General features: G+C 42.1%; 1 protein-coding gene across 1 annotated transcript; it reads left to right on the forward strand.

Annotated features, from left to right (window-relative positions):
- Positions 1 to 9342: 9342 nt before the first annotated feature.
- Positions 9343 to 16438, forward strand: ino80b (INO80 complex subunit B; the record flags this gene model as incomplete). Its single annotated transcript, XM_048593487.1, has 4 exons — positions 9343 to 9532; positions 10326 to 10432; positions 13131 to 13303; positions 14876 to 16438. Coding segments are annotated over 4 exons (929 nt in total), but the record flags the coding sequence as incomplete, so codon positions are not given.
- Positions 16439 to 16784: the final 346 nt, after the last annotated feature.

The following is a 16784-nucleotide window of genomic DNA, read 5'->3' on the forward strand; positions in this document are numbered from 1 at the left end:
ATTCCACAGTGGCCTAACCAATGTACAATGATAACTCAACATTCCAGGATATAGGGATCTTCAAGCGAGACAGGGGAGGTGGTGGTCCATTAAGGAATCCATTACTGCAATAAGAATCGACAATATCTTGGATGGGTCTTCAAAAGAGGCACTGTGGGTAGAGCTTAGGAGTAAAAAGAAGATAGTCGTACTGCAGGGAGTGAATTACAGTCCTCCAAACAGTCAGCACACAACAGAGAAGCAGATGTGTATAAACACAATAAAAGGACCACAATTTTAGGGGATTTCAACATCCCCAACATTAATTGGGATAGTTGTAGTGTAAAGGGTTTAGATGAGACTGATTTCTTGAGATGTGTTTGGAAGTGTTTTTTATGTCAATGTTGGAACCTCCAACAAGGGAGAGTGCAGTGCTGGGCTGAATTCTGGGCAACAAAGCAGGACAGGGGTTTAGGTGGCAGTGGGGCAGCATTTTGGTGATAGTGACCACAGTACAGTTGACTTTCCTATGGAAAAGGAAAGAGATGATCTGCAAACAAGGGTTTTGGTTTGGGACAACGCAGATTTTATTAAAGTAAGGCAGGATCTTGCAGTAGACTGAGAACAACTACTTATGGAGAAATCTACAACAGAAGTGGATGTTGTTCAAAAAGGAAACAGGCATACTACAGGCTACAGACTACATGTTCACTTTAGAGTGAAATTTTGGAGTAACAATCCTAGAGAGCCCTGGATGTCCAGGGATACTCGGGTCTGGATAGGAAAGTGAAGATAAGCTTTAGCTCGTGCAAAGGGAGCAAATCAACAGAAGCCTTAGTGGAGTTCAGAAAGTGCAGGGGAATGCCCTTGGGACACTACTATTGTGCCACAACCTCTAAACCAGGCAGCCTAGGTTCAAGTCCCACTTGGTCCAGAGATTATTGAGAATTGTAGAATCCCTACAGTGCAGACTGAGGTTATTTGGCCCCTCGAGACTATACGAACACTGAGTACGCCCCAAAGAGATTAGGAGTTCTGCAATGAGTTCTCCTGACCCCCTGAATTTTGCCACTATCTACCAGGAGTATGATGTGATACACTCCATCTAGCTGGATGGCTGCAGTTCCAATGATATTCAAGCAGAGTGACACCATCTGAGATAAAGCAGCTGGCTTGATTCGCAACCAATCTACCTCTTCAGATGTTCACTTCTTATTGCACCTGTTTCACAGTGATAGCAGTGTGTACCGTCTACAAGATACACTGTACAGCTGTAAGTCATCTTCAACAGCACCTTCCAACCCTGACCTTTACCACTTAGAAGGACAGACAATGTGTGGCAGCACCACAACCTGCACGTTTTCCTCCAAATCATGTATCATACTGATTTGGAACTAGACCACCATTACTTCGCTGTAACTGGGTTAAAATCCTGGAACTCCCTCCCTAAGTGCACTGTGGGTGTATCCACGCCATGTAGCCTTCTGTGGCTCAGGATGATGACTAATCACCCTGACAATAGTGAAGGTTGGATAGTGATTGCTGGCCTTGCCAGTAATGTACACATCCTGGAATGAAAATTTTAAAATTGCACAGAACTTTTCTGACAAGGATAATGGTTGTACCAGCAGTTGTTCACATTCAGCTAAATGGCAATGAAATGTCATAAATTTACATCTTTTGTCTGGGTGGAATTGCTTAGTGAATTGAAAATAATTTGTCAGTATTACAATATGATCATACATCATGTCATGTTTTTACTCTGAGGTTTTCAGCATTTTGTTGGAACTTAACGTAAGTTGGACAGCATGTGTGTAGAGAGGCACAATTTGACGTTTCATTTCTGAAAAGTCAGTTGAAATGTTAACTGTTTCTCTCTCCATTAATGGTGCATAGTCAAGAGTATTTTCAGCATGTTTTGGTTTTACAGTAATGGCATGACTGTCCTAATGTAATAACAGTAGTGTTCTATCTGGCAACAAATGCTTTTGTATTACTGCAGGGTAGGCAATGGCCTAGTGGTACTATCACTAGACTATTAATCCAGAAACCCAGCTAATGTTCTGGCGACCCGGGTTAGAATCCCGCCATAGCAAATGGTGGAATTTGAATTCAATAATTTTTTAAAAAGTCTGGAATTAAGAATCTACTGATCAATCATTGCCGATTGTCGGAAAAACCCATCTGGTTCACTAATCCCCTTTAGGGAAGGAAATCGGCCACTCTCTCCTGGTCTGGCCTACATGTGACTCCAGACCCACAGCAATGTGGTTGAGTCTCAATTGTTTTCTGAAATGGCCTAACAGGGCATTCAGTTATACCAATCACTACAAAGTTTCAAAGAAATGAAACTGGGTGGATCACCTGGCATCTACCTAAGCACCGGAAAAGACAACGACAGAAACAGCCCTGTCGACCCTGCAAAGTCATCCTCCCTAACATCTGGGGGTTAGGGCCAAAATTGAGAGAGCTGTCTCTCAGACCAGTTAAGCAACAGCCTGATATAGTCATATTCACAGAATCATACCATACAGACAATGTCCCAGACACCACCATCACCATCCCTGGATATGTCCTGTCCCACCGGCAGGACAGACCCAGCAGAGGTGGCAGCACAATGGTATACAGTCGAGAGGGAATTGCTGTAGAAGTCCTCAACATTGACTCCGGATCCCATGAAGTCTCGTGGCTTTGGGTTAAACATGGGCAAGGAAACCTCCCGCTGATTACCACATACTGTCCTCCCTCAGCTGACGAATCGGTGCTACTCCATGTTGAATAACACTTAGAGGAAGCACTGAGGATGGTAAGGGCACAAAATGTACTCTGGTTGGAGGATTTCAACATCCACCACCAAGACTGGCTCGGTAGAAGTACTACTGATCAGGCTGATCAGCTCAAAAGGACATAACTGCTAGGCTGGGTCTGCAGCAAATGGTGAGGGAACCAACAAGAGGGAAAAACATACTTGACCTCATCCTTACCAATCTGCCAGCTGAAGTTGTATCTGTCCATGACAGTATCAGTAAGAGTGACCATCTCACAGTCCTTGTGGAGAGAAAGTCCTGCCTTCACGTTGGGAATAGCATCCATCGTGCTGTGTGGCACTATCGCCAAGCAAAATTGGCGCAGACTTCGCACAAATCTAGCAGCTGAAGACTGGGCATCCATGAGGTGTTGTGGGCCATCAACAGCAGCAGAATTGTACTCTCTCACAATCTGTAACCTCATGGCTGGCATATCCCCCACTCAACCATTACCATCAATCCAGGGGATCAACCCTGGTCCAATGGAGAGTGTAGGAGGGCATGTTAGGGGCAGCACCAGGCATATCTGAAGATGAGGTATCAACCTGGTGAAGCCACAAACGGGACGACTAGCATGCCAAACAGCGGAAGCAGCAAGTGACAGATAAGGCTAAGCGATCTCACAACCAATGGATCAAACCTAAGCTCTGCAATCCTGCCACATCCAGTTGTGAATGGTGGAGGACAATTGAACAACTCACTGGAGGAGGAGGCTGCACAAATATCCCCATCCTCAATGATGGAAGAGTCCAGCACATCAGCACAAAAGATAAGGCTGAAGCATTTGCAGCAGCCTTCACCCAGAAGTGCCGGGTGGATGATCCATCTCAGCCCCCTGCAGTGGTCCCCAGCATTACAGAGACCAGTCTTCAGCCAATTTGATTCACTCCACGTGATATCAAGAAATGGTTGGAAACACTGGATACTGCAAAGGCTACGGGCCCTCACAACATTCCGAAAATAGTACTGAAGACTTGTGCTCCAGAACTTGCCGCTCCCCTAGCCAAGCTGTTCCAGTACAGTTACAACACTGGTATCTACCTGACAATGTGGAAAATTGCCCAAGTATGTCCTGTACACAAAAAGCAGGACAAATCCAACCCAGCCAATTATCACCCCATCAGTCTATTCTCGATCATCAGTAAAGTGATGGAAGGTGTCATCAACAGCGCTATCAAGCAGCACCTGCTCAGTGACGCCCAGTTTGGGTTCCCCCAGGGCCACTCAGCTCCTGATCTCACTACAGCCTTGGTTCAAACATGGATAAAAATGCTGAATTTAAGAGGTGAGGTGAGAGTGACAGCCCTTGATATCAAGGCTGCATTTGACAGAGTGTGACATCAAGGAGCCGTAGCAAAACTGGAATCCATGGGTATCAGGGGGCAAACACGCCGGTGGCTGGAGTTATACCCATCACATAGGAAGACGGTCGTGGTTGTGGGTGGTCAATCATTTCAGCTCCAGGGCATCTCTGCTGAAGTTCCTCAGGGTGGAGTCCTCAGCCCAACCATCCTCAGTTGCTTCATCAAGGACTTTCCCACCATCACAAGGTCAGAAGTGGGGATGTTCGCCGACTATTGTACAATGTTCAGCACCATTCGTGACTCCTCAGATACTGAAGCAGTCCGTGTTCAAATGCAACAAGATCTGGACAATATCCAGGCTTGGACTGACAAGTGGCAAATAATATTTGCACCACACAAATGCCAGGCTATGACCATCACCAATAAGAGACAATCTAACCACCACCCCTTGACATTCAATGGTGTTACCATCACTGAATTCCCCCACTATCAACATCCTCAGGGTTATCATTGATCAGAAAGTCAACTGGACTTACCATATAAACACTGGCTACAAGAGCAGGTCAGACGCTAGGAATAGTGCAGCGAGTAACTCCCCTCCTAACTCCTCAAAGGCTGTACATCATCTACAAGTCTCAAGTCAGGAGCGTGATGGAGTACTCCCCACTTGCCTGGAAGAGAGCAGCCCCAAAAGCACTCAAGAAGCTTGACACCATCCAGGACAAAGCAGCCCGCTTGATTGGCATTACATCCACAAGCATCCACTCCCTCCACCACCGATGATCAGTACCAACAGTGTGTACTATCTACAAGATGCACTGCAGAAATTCACCACAGCTCCTCAGACAGCACCTTCCAAACCCACAACCACTTCAATCTAGAAGGACAAGGGCAGCAGACATCTGGGAACATCACAACCTGCAAGTTCCCCTCCAAGCCACGCACCATCCTGACTTGGAAATATATTACCATTGTTTCACTGTCGCTGGGTCAAAATCCTGGAATTCCCTCCGTAATGGTATTGTGAGTCAACCCACAGCAGGAGGACTGCAGCGGTTCAAAAAGGCAGCTCACCACCACCTTCTCAAGGGCAACTAGAGATGGGCAAGAAATGTTGGCCGGCCAGCCAGCGATGCCCACATCCCACAAATGAATAGGGGGAAAAAACTGTTTACAGTCAACATTTATTAATACATTCTACTTTATTGATTGTGTGCAACCTAATTTTTACCTATTCAACTTTAATGTTGATGTTTTGGCTCACTTCTCTCAGCCAGTACCTAATGTGAGATAGGCAGTTGTTGGTCTAAAATCCCCACCGTGTAAAGCTGAATCAGACTAGGCTGACACTCAAATGCAGTACTGAATAAGTGCTACATTTTCAGAAGTGATATTAATTGCATAAGCTGTTAAAGCCACTCCGTCTGATCAGCTGTTCAGGGGACATCAAATATTTTGTACAATTTGATGTGAAGGCTGAACTCTTGCTGTCATTATCATTGTTTCTGCTGTAAATATCATTGTCAGTAATAGATTCTGCTCAATCACCTCACTTGCAGTTGTTGGATATTGCATTGGGCAAATTGTATGCCATTTTTACCAAGGTTTTTTTTAATTCATTAACGGAATGATGCTGTCATTGGCTAGGCAGCATTTATTGCCCATCCCTTATTGCCCAGAGGGCAGTTGAGTCAACCTCATTGCTGTGGGTATGGAGTCACATGTAGGCTAGACCAGAAAAGGATAGCAGATTTGCTTCCCTAAAGGGCATTAGTGAACCAGATGGGTTCATTAGATTCTTAATTCCAGATATTTTATTGAATTCAAATTCCACCATCTGCCTTGGTGGGATTTGAACCTAGGGTCCCCAGAATGTTATCTAGGTCTCTGGGTTAACAGTCCAGTGATAACACCACGAGGCCATCGCTCCCCCTAATTACAGTGCCTACATTTCAAAAATGAACAAATTGAATGTGAGATGCTCTAGATGGTGCTGATCCAGATGACCAGATGCTATATGAATGTAAATTCTTTTTAATCAATGTAGTGTGGCAAAGTCTAAAAGAAGCAGGAAGCATAAATAAGGTTTATGCAACTGAAATTAGACAAGGCCCGCAAAGAATTTCAAGAACTTAAACGACGAATGCTAAAAGGGGCCATGGGATGTCCTTGACAAATAGGATTAAGGAGAATCCCAAGGTATTTTATATGTATATTAGGACCAAGAGGGTGGTGAGGGAAAAGAATTGTCCCATTCAAAGATAGGGAAATTGTGCATTGAGCCAGAGGAATTGGTGAGGTCCTTAATGAGTATTTTGCATTGATACTCACCGAGGAGAAGGACATGGATGATCGTAAGATTAGGGAGGGATATGTTGATATTCTAGGACATAACGGATATTGAGGTGGTGGTGTTGGATGTCCTGAAAAATATCAAGGTAGTTAAGTCCCCAGGGCAGGATGGGATCTATCCCAGGGTACTGAGGGAGGTAAGGAAGGAAATTGCTGGGGCCTTGACAGAGATCTTTGTATCCTGTTTAGCCACAGGTGAGGACTCAGAATAGTGAATGTTCTTCCGTTGTTTAAGAAGGGCAACAGGGGTAATCCAGGAAATTATAGGCAGGTTGGGACAGTATTTATTTTGGGGAAAAATGGACTTATTAGGGATAGTCAGCACGGCTTTGTGCAGGACAAGTCTTGACTCTCAAATTTGATTGAGCTTTATGAGGAGGTGAGAAAAATGATTGAGAATGGGGCAGTGGATGTTGTCTACATGGATTTTACTAAAACATTTGACCAGGTCCCTCAGTAAGCTGGTCCAGAAGATTAAGTCACGTAGGATCCATGGTCAGTTGGTAAGTTGGATACGAAATTGGCTTGGTCATAAACAGAGGGTAGTTGTGGAGATGTGATTTTCTGACTGGAGGTCTGTGAACAGTAGTGTTCTGCAAGGATCAGTACTGGGACCTCAGAGATAGAACTGCAGATGCTGGAGTCAGAGGTAAGTGTGGAGATGGAGGAACACAGCAGGCCAGGCAGCATCAGAGGAGCAGGAAAGTTGACATTTTGGCCCTAAAGAAGGGTTCCGACCCAAAACGTCAACATTCCTGTTCTTCTGCTGCCTGGCCTGCTGTGTTCCTCCAGCTCCACACTGTGTAAATGCTGGGACCTCTGCTGTTTGTGATATATGTAAATAAGGATGAAAATGTAGGAGGTCTGATTAGTACATTTGCAGATGACATGAAAATTGGTGTATTTGTGGATAGTAAGGAAAGTTAGCAAAGGATACAGCAGGATATAGATCAGTTGGAAAGTTGGGCAGAAAATGGCAGATGGAGCCTAATCCAGACAAGTGTGAGGGGATGCATTTTGGGAGGTCAAATACAAGAGGAAAGCATATAGTAAATGGCAGGACCCTAAGAAGCATTGATTTACAGAGAGATCTTGGGGTGCAAGTCTATCGCTTCCCGAAAGTGGCAACAGATGGATAAGGTGGTAAAGAAGGTGAACAGCATGCTGGCTTCCACTCAAGGAATTGGGTATAAAAGTTGCCAAGTCATATTGCAGCTGTATAAAAATTTAGGCCACATTTGCAGTATTGTGTGCAGTTCCGGCCACCACATTACAGGAAGAACATGAGGGCTTTGGAGAGGGTGCAAAGAGGTAGATGTGGAGTGTCGGGATACTATAAAGGAGGCAAGAGGTAGAAGAGCAAATCGTCATTACCCTGTAAATGAATTCAACATCAGATATCAAGCAAATGAGGAACAGGAGAGAAACTAAACGGTGGAACCTTGGGACATGCGAGTTGACAAGTTGGGGCAGAAGGAAGGTGTACAGTGGGAAGGAATGATCAAACATCATAATTGGTTTGTTCTTGTAATTAATAAGCATCAGGTATCCATTTTGTTGGGAAGTCACTTGTTCATCTCTAGTTGTTAGAGGTAGGAAGAAACTGAGATATAGCTAATAAGCTTTCCAAAAAGAAAGCTAAGAGGCAAGAGTCAGCCTGGCTTGGAAGTAGCATGAAGCAGTGCACCATGGTGGGGTGTAATTTGATTCAAGTAAGATGACCCTGTGATGTTGTTAGAATTAAATAAATCTCAATGTGGGTCTTGGTTGTCGAAAATAAGAAAGCAACTAGTCGCTAGCCTCATTTTAGCAAATGTTTCTCCCTTCATCGAAAAAGCAATCGAAAAATTGTTTATGCAAAAGATGCAGGTGTCTGCTTCAGATCTGTGGAATAACTGTTGTTAATACTTGGTTTATACTATTGAGTGATTAGTTTTGGGCAGTGCAGGTATCCTGTTAAACAGATGATGAAACTACTTTTGGGAGTAAATTGCACTGAAGTACTTGTGAAAACATCTAAAATGCTAAACTAACAATAGTCTTTTTATTGTAATTACAGCACCCCATCCCCACCCCCACCTTCCCACAACCAATCTACTCTCAAGTGATGAGAACAATTCAAGTGCCTTAGCTTCAATTCTAAGAGCATCTAACTGAACACCAATCAGGGATTAAACTCAAGCCCCTTCTGTTTGTATGGCTTGAACGCTTAACTAAACCATTAACAATTTGTTTTCAGGTTTTAATGAAGCAAGTCTTTCTACTCCAAAACCTTAAAGTCTTTTTACTGTAAGTTCAGTAAAGTGTAATGAGCATGTGACACATCTGCCGCAGGACAGTCAGCACTACAGTTTATTATCCAAGCCTTTGCCTGGAGGATATTTTGAACTCTCGAACACCAAAGTATGATTTATAGTTCTGTTGCTTGTTGTAGCAACAATGAGAAATAAGGAGTATGACATAACATCAAACAGGTTAGAACACAGAACAGTACAACACAGTACAGGCCCTTCGGCCCACGACGTTGTGCCGAACTTTTACCCTAAACCTAAGGTCTATCTAACCTCCACCCCTTGATTGAAGCACAAGTTCTTTTCTGAAAGCATAATCGTACCAAATGACACCAGTACATCCTCAGAACAATGAATCTGTGCATGAAGGCGCACCAAATGTAAATTAATTTAACAGCCAGAACATTTTAAGGTTGAGCATTTTGCCATATAAGAGGCACAACTGAGTTGGCATTGTCAGTCTTGTTTATTCTTGGGCAGTTTGTATTGTTGTAGTCCGTATTGACTATCGGCTTGAGTGGCAGGCAGTTTTGGGTGAGAGCTAGGTGTTTAGTCACTCAATCTGCTGCCTTGGCACCATTTGACCTGGCTTCCTTTGCTTGTCTACAGAAGACGAAGCTGGCGGGCACAGTGCTCACAAGAAGAAACACAAGAAACACAAGAAACACAAGAAGAAGCATCACCAGGCGGACGTGGGGCTTGGCTTTTCCTCTGAAACTTTGGAATCAGACTCTGGTACTGGAAAACCCCAGCTAAAACTTAAAATCAAACTGGGTGGTCAAACTATGGGCACAAAGAGGTAACATCTTCATGATCGTACTACACGTTGCTTTTTAATAGTTAAACACCTTTTGACCCCATGATGCCCTATCAAGGAATGCTCCTATATTTGTAAGGAGTCATTTTAGAGGAAAATGGCTTGTCCTCATAGGGAAAATGTCAATTTCTCAATTTCTGGGGTTCTCTGTAAAATTAATTTCAAAAATTCCATGGTAGGACAGTGGCTATGGTATGGACAAGCAGCCCAACTGTCAAGAGTTACATTCCTTTCCATGCAAATTGAATTCTATTTGTGGGCTGTACTACAAAAATTGCTAACTTAGATTAAACTAATGCCACTTTATTCATAGACTCATTTCAGTTAACTCTTAATACCATCTTAAGCAAACCACTTTGTTTTTCTTGAATTGCCATAGCAATCATTTTAAAAGAGCAGGTGGCAACAGATAATGAACATGGCCTTCCCTTTATTAACTGTATCCCGAAACAAAGTTAAGCAAAGCTTTTTAAAAAAAAAAAATCCCAGAATTTATTGTGGGATGCCACTCTAAATCAATTATCCAATTATTCCATGGGCTAGGGTAGTGAGGAATGTACCATTGTAATGTTAGAATAGACTGGTTCATTTGCAGTATTCTGTCTCTTCTGTTGGTTAGTAAGTATGCTAAGTGATACAGTCACAAATAGACACCACAGATGACCTCATTGACCAAGAAATGAAGCAGATTGACCAAGTTTTTTTTGTTTATAATAAGTGTGTTCAACTTGACTTCCACTGCACGTGTAATTCTTAACTATTTTTCATGCCACAGTGTGCCCCACTTTTCTTTGGCTTCTGAGCTGAAGCAATCTCCCTCTCCTTTGATGGTTGATGATGAACCAGATGAAGTGCCATTGGACCAGTATCGGGCATGGCTGGGTAAGTCTGTGCACTGTAATGATCTGAAAAGACATCAAGGAATGTGCTTTAATCTCCTGTATATTTCTGCAATCCTCACCAGCCTTAGGCTTTTTTAAATGTTTGCTTATGGGGTATGGGCATTGCTGGCTAGACCAGTATTTATTACCTAGAGGGAAGTTAAAAGTCAACCACGTTGCTGTAGGTCTGGAGTCACGTGTAGGCCAGACCAGGTAAGGATAGCAGTTTTCTTCACTGAAAGGATATTAGATATAAAAAGGTGTAGAGCTGGGTGAACACAGCAGGCCAAGCAGCATCAGAGGAGCAGGAAGGCTGACGTTTTGGGTTTAGACCCTTCTTCAGAAAAACGGTAGGCATCCTTAGAAGAGGCTTCGCAGTCGGGTTAAAATTGTTTCAGAGATAGTAGGAACTGCAGATGCTGGAGAATCTGAGATAACAAGGTGTAGAGCTGGATGAACACAGCAGGCCAAGCAGCATCAGAGGAGCAGGAAGGCTGACATTTTTCTGAAGAAGGGTCTACACCTTGTTAGCTCAGATTCTCCAGCATCTGCAGTTCCTACTATCTCTCACCAGGATATTACCTGGATCTCTAGATTAATAGTCTAGCAACAATACCATTAGGCCAATGGCTCTCCTGTATGGTGGATTATATCAGTTGGTCAGTTTTACCTGTGGGAGTATTTTTCTGCATTTTCTGAAGGCTGATTTTATCAGGATTTTCTTAGTTGAGCTGCAAAGAAACCTTGAGTCAGCAGTAGTTGGTCTTTAAAGACTGTCGGGTCAGCAACTTTGTCGTGAACTTATGAAAGAAACCTCCCCTTCCCTTTGGATAAAAGGGGCAAGAAAATAATCTGAATTGTGCACTATGCTGTAAATGTGGCCTCATCAAGGTTATATAATTTTAATATAACTTTGACTGTTTTCAAATTCTGAGATAGTAAGAACTGCCAATGCTGGAGTCGGAGATAAGTGTAGAGCTGGATGAATACGGCAGGCCAGGCAGCATCAGAGGAACAGGAAAGTTGACGTTTCTGAAGAAGGGTCCCGACCGGAAACTTCAACATTCCTGCTTCTCTCATGCTGCCTGGCCTGCTGTGTTCCTCCAGCTCCACACTGATCTCTGTTTTCAAATTCTGTTGTCTTACAATGATCTTCACTCCTTTATTTATAATTTGTATGGTATTTTTAAGCTATTTGCTACTTTTTGTAAAGACTTATGAATCTGTACTCCTAAATTCCAATGAACCCGTATCCCATTTAGACTTATTTTCCAAGGAATATGATTTCCTCATTCATCCTATCAAAGTGCGTGTCACACTTAACTGGATTGGATTTGATTTGATTTTTATCATGTACCTAGGTACAGTGAAAATTTTTGTTTTGCATGCAGATCATATTGTACAAAGTGCATTGGGGTAATAGACCAGCATGAGGAATACAATGTTACAGCTGCAGAGAAGGTGCACAAATAGTGATATCAACATTAAACTTAAAGTTTTAGAAGCCCATTTACTTGCTATTTACATACCAATTCTGCTTTATTTGCACTGTGCCATGTTCCAAATTAATTCTGTCTCAAAATTATTTTCTGAAATAAATAGCTAATTTTGTATTTCTGAGAATCAAAACAGCATTGCATTCTGGAAATGACCGCTTTCCAACTTGAATGGAGGGTAAATGACAAGACTAGAAGAAAATGCCGCCAGGCCAGAGAAAACCATTTTTTAAAAAATGATAGGCAAGTTTTACTATTTTCTTGAGTGAGGCTTCAAAACTTTGCTGTAATTTCTGATGCTCTTCGATTGAGTGTCTTGCCAGGGCCATAAATCACACCATTACTAATCAGCCACCCACCAGCAGTGGGTTTAATTTGCATTAATGGCGTAAAGCCAGCAATTTCATGACATGCAATTTATTTCAATAAGGATGCTCACTACAAACTTGCATTTCTTTTTTTATTTTTTTCAAAATTAATGATGCAACTTAGTGATTTAATACAGTCAGAACAGACTTGTTTTGTGCTCCTTTTATGGTAACTCTTCAGCCTGTTACATCCTTGTTGGCTCCCAAAGACCAACTCAGCTAGTCCCATAACCCTGCCTTTTCCCTGTAGCTCTACAAACGTTTCTCTTCAATTAATGTTCTAATTCTCAAGACCTCCAATGAATCTTGGGTAGTTTATTCCATTCTAACAATTCGCTGAATAAGATAAATTTGTTGAAGGTGTGTGGAGAATTTGAACTACTTTGTCCACCTCACAAATTGCTGATTTTTTTTTAAACAAATGAATAATACAGTACAATACAACACCGGAACAGGCCCTTTGGCCTACCAGGCCTGCACCAATTCCATAACCTTATTCATACCTGCTTCTTATTGCCCATAAGTGGGTTCTCTGCCTCCTATTCCTGGGCGGGGTGGGGGGAGGCATTGTTCTAGAATCACTAATCGTTGCTGTATCACATAATTTCAACTGGAGGACCATAAAAGATCTGAGAGAATTCTCTAGACCCCTCATGTCAGTGACAACACATCTGTTACAGAGAGTTAAGGAGGAAGACATAAACAATAATTTTTATCAACAAAAAAGCTTGCTGCACCTTCTCCTTTTATCCTTAGCCCCTTCTTAATATGTTCATGGTTGGAATAAGTAAAGTAAAAAGTTGAGTTTGATCGGAATTATTTATAACATTTGCAGATGAGGAGAGCAACTTGGATCCATCTCCTTTACCAGACTTGGATTCAGAAAGCCTTCAGGAACCAGAACAGGATGAGGAGCAGCGATGGCTGGATGCTTTGGAGAAGGGAGAGTTGGATGATAATGGAGAATTAAAGAAGGAGATTGATGAATCACTGCTGACAGCTAGGCAAGTGAGTGTTGGGCCACATCTTGCAGGAAAAATAACAGCATGTTAATGATGGACCATGTTACTAATGTATACGTTGGCCAGCAATTTGAGGGAATTAAGAGATATGCCACAAGTTAGGTATTTCTAGAACTTTTGGCTGGTCTGCACAGTTCAACTGTTTGCTTCACACAGGTGGTATTTTGTCCTTAGTCTCAATGTTATCTTTAAGAACTTGCACGATTGTGCATGTTCGTGCTCCATTAAGCTTGCCACAGAAAGTTAGATTTGGTGGTTAATGGCTTAACTTCCTTTTCATGAATGTGATAATAGTTCAGTTTCAGTCAGCCACTGTGGAGTCTCAAATGTGTGTTAACAAGTGGCAGCTGCTATGGCTTTGTTAAATATAAATTACATTTGACTGACTTGATTGACCTCTGAATTAGCCAAGTGTCGATTAAGTTAGTGCAGACGATGATATGTACATGAACTGTGTCAGCATTTCAAAAAATAAACTTGGTAGTAAATTTGAAGTCTATAAAATTAGAGATAGTGGTAGTGTGGATACAGAAATTGGTTAAGGGATAAATTAGTAGTGAAGTCATTCTTCAGATTGGAGGAAAATGAGCAGTAGCATCCCCCAAGGTGTCTGTATTAGAAATACCTCATGTTTTTAATATCAATAACCTGAACATAATGCACAACGTTGTTTTTTCTTTGCCAACTGCAAAATTTAAAACACAGGAGGCTAGTAACAAGCTTTAGGAGGAAGTAGACAATCTGGTGAAATAGACACATGGCAGCTGAAATAATGCAGCAAGTTTGAAGTGCATTTGGAAAGAAAGAGAAGAGACAACAAAAATTAACATTTTGAAGGATATATGTTCAAATATTTGAACTTGATAGGACAAAAAGAAGGCTGATTTTAAAGCACTTTGAATCTTTAGTTTTAATTTTCAGTGTACTGTAACAATGGTTACAGCATAGAAGAGTACATAGAGTACAAAAGCAAGGAACTTTAAACTTTTGTAAATCACTGCATTGGCCCACCTTGAAGCACTGTCCAATTTTGCTGACTTTAGGAAGGACACTGTGACCTTAGAGTACAAAGGACATTTTGTGCTATTTATTTGGGGAGAGCAGAGAAGCTGAAATAAAAACGATGTGCTGGTAATACTCCGGTCTGGCAGCATCTGTAGAGAGTGAAGCAGAGTTGATGTTTGAGTAAAATGACAGTTCCTCAACACTGAAGTCATTTTTGACTCAAACATTTGTTCTTCCCTCACAGGTCGGGAGTATTTCTGATGCATTCTGTTTTGAAATCAGATTTTGAGCGCAAACAATAGATCTCCTTTTTATTTGAACGATGCTGGAGTACTTCTCCTTGGAGGAGATTGGGGCGATTTTTAATGAATGTATTCAAAATCCCATCAATCTCTCAATACTTCCTCTTCAAACGTTTATCCAGTCCCTGAAAGTTGTTATTGAATCTGTTTCAAATTTGCCTTTGGGAAGTGTACCTCAGGTAACTCATGGCATAAAAATGCTTAAACTGTTGATTCAAGTTCTTCAATAGATTTTCTTTTTGTTTGTGCAGCGTGCCCTTCTACATAAACAGCAAAGCCAACCCCTCCTGGAGTTGCCCATGGGCTATAAAGTGAAGGAGATGACAGAGGAGATGATGGTGAAGCGAGCTGAGCGTGCTCGGAAAAGGCGTCTGCAAGCTGCAAAGAAAGCAGAGGACAACAAAAACCAAACAATTGAACGGCTGACAAAAACTAACAAGGCCAAAGTCAAAACACTGAGGGAGAGAAAAACTAAACGAATGCACTATCCTATGATTAGATATTGCAACAGCGCTGAAGGGATCACTGTCTCCTTTCCACATGGATGTCCAGCCCCCCTCCCAGCCGTCTCTCAGCCTGTGCCCATCCCTGTAACCTGTGGGGTAGGAGGCTGTTCAAACTTCAAGAGATACTCTTGTTCTAAAACTGGGTTACCGCTCTGCAGCCTCGAGTGCTATAAAAAGAATTTGTTGATCCAGGGTTTGGCCTGATGGGCTGCAAGCTTTGTTTTTAATATTGGCCCTGAAGAAATAAGGGAAAGGTACCTACAAAGCTCATTGGCTCAAGGTTTCTGCCGGCGCACTCCTACACTAACCAGGAACAATCTCAGTTACCAGTAGAGAACTAATTGGTGTTAAGATTCTTCTGTAATATGAATTACCTACAGAGCTTTGTTGGATCATGATGGCTGTTTCTTTGGAATTATATGGGTTATGTTAGAGAAGTGGCAGGATTACTGGATGGTATTCAGGCCGTTTAATATCCATGAAAGGAATAGTGTTCCTCACAATGAGGAATGAAACTGCTTCCCTGTTCAGTTCATTATGTTGACAGCATGGCTCCAGTACAGTATGACTGGTTCCACAAATGAAGTCTCTTCCCTGTCCAATGATGCATTTCATCCTCACCAATGTGATGTTTCTCCATTCCTTTCCTGTGAACAGCTTGGTGTATAATAACTACTCGGAGCAGCGTTCACTAAAACTGAGACTGACCAATCCCGGGTTTCCTTGGACTCAGGTAGGGAGCAGAATAGACTTCCATCCTGTAATGTGGATTACATACAAATTCAGACCAGTTTCCAAGCTACTGCCCTTCTAATCCCACATTACTCATTAGCTCAATATTCTCTTTCCTTCATTTTGTTCCACACCAACCCTACCCCCACCCCAAAATACTTAGCCCAGATATCCTTGGTAGTCATGCTGTGCCCTGCAGACATGCAGTTAGGAGATGTTTTGGATAGCGATAGAGGAATTTCCGAATCTCAAATGAGTCAGGAAGAGCTCCCCAGTTGCAATCCAGGGAAAGGACATCAGTCTATTCAGATTGTCTGTCCACTTGAGTAAAGATTTATTGGAGTTACTGAACAGTCTTATCTTGTCAGGAAGCATCTGTGGACAAAGAAGTGGTGTTGATATTTCAGGTCAATGACCTTTCATCAGAACTGGGAGTTTGAATATACTGTAGTGGCTGTAAACATTTTGTTGACTGTCTGACTTGTACATTCAGAACGTGGAAGGAAATTGTCAGCAAAGGATTGCTGCTTTATGTAAGATTTAATAAAATTTAAATAAAGTATATTTTCACCAAAAGTATTTCTTGAGATGCATATGAATTCTATAGCTAATGAAAACATCACCAGGTATTTACAGCTGAAGATGATCAACCATTCAGAAATAATCTTCAGTTCATGCCCAACACCACACCACACAATGCCATAATTTGTAGACAGTCAGTCAATGGAGCATTTTGTAAATTCCTGCTTCGGAAATAAAACCAGTCTGACTCCAGGTTAAAATATAGATTCTAAACAAGACCTCACACCTAAAATGCATCGTCTGACCTGAGATCTCACGTCTTGTATACATTGATAAAACCTTTAGTTATCTCGGGACAGTGACTTGAAAGAAATTCTGGGATTTGCATTTTAATCAATCG

The sequence above is a fragment of the Rhincodon typus genome, unplaced genomic scaffold (genome assembly GCF_021869965.1).
Source record: "Rhincodon typus isolate 14 unplaced genomic scaffold, sRhiTyp1.1 hic_rhity00002935, whole genome shotgun sequence".
Lineage (NCBI taxonomy): Eukaryota > Metazoa > Chordata > Chondrichthyes > Orectolobiformes > Rhincodontidae > Rhincodon > Rhincodon typus.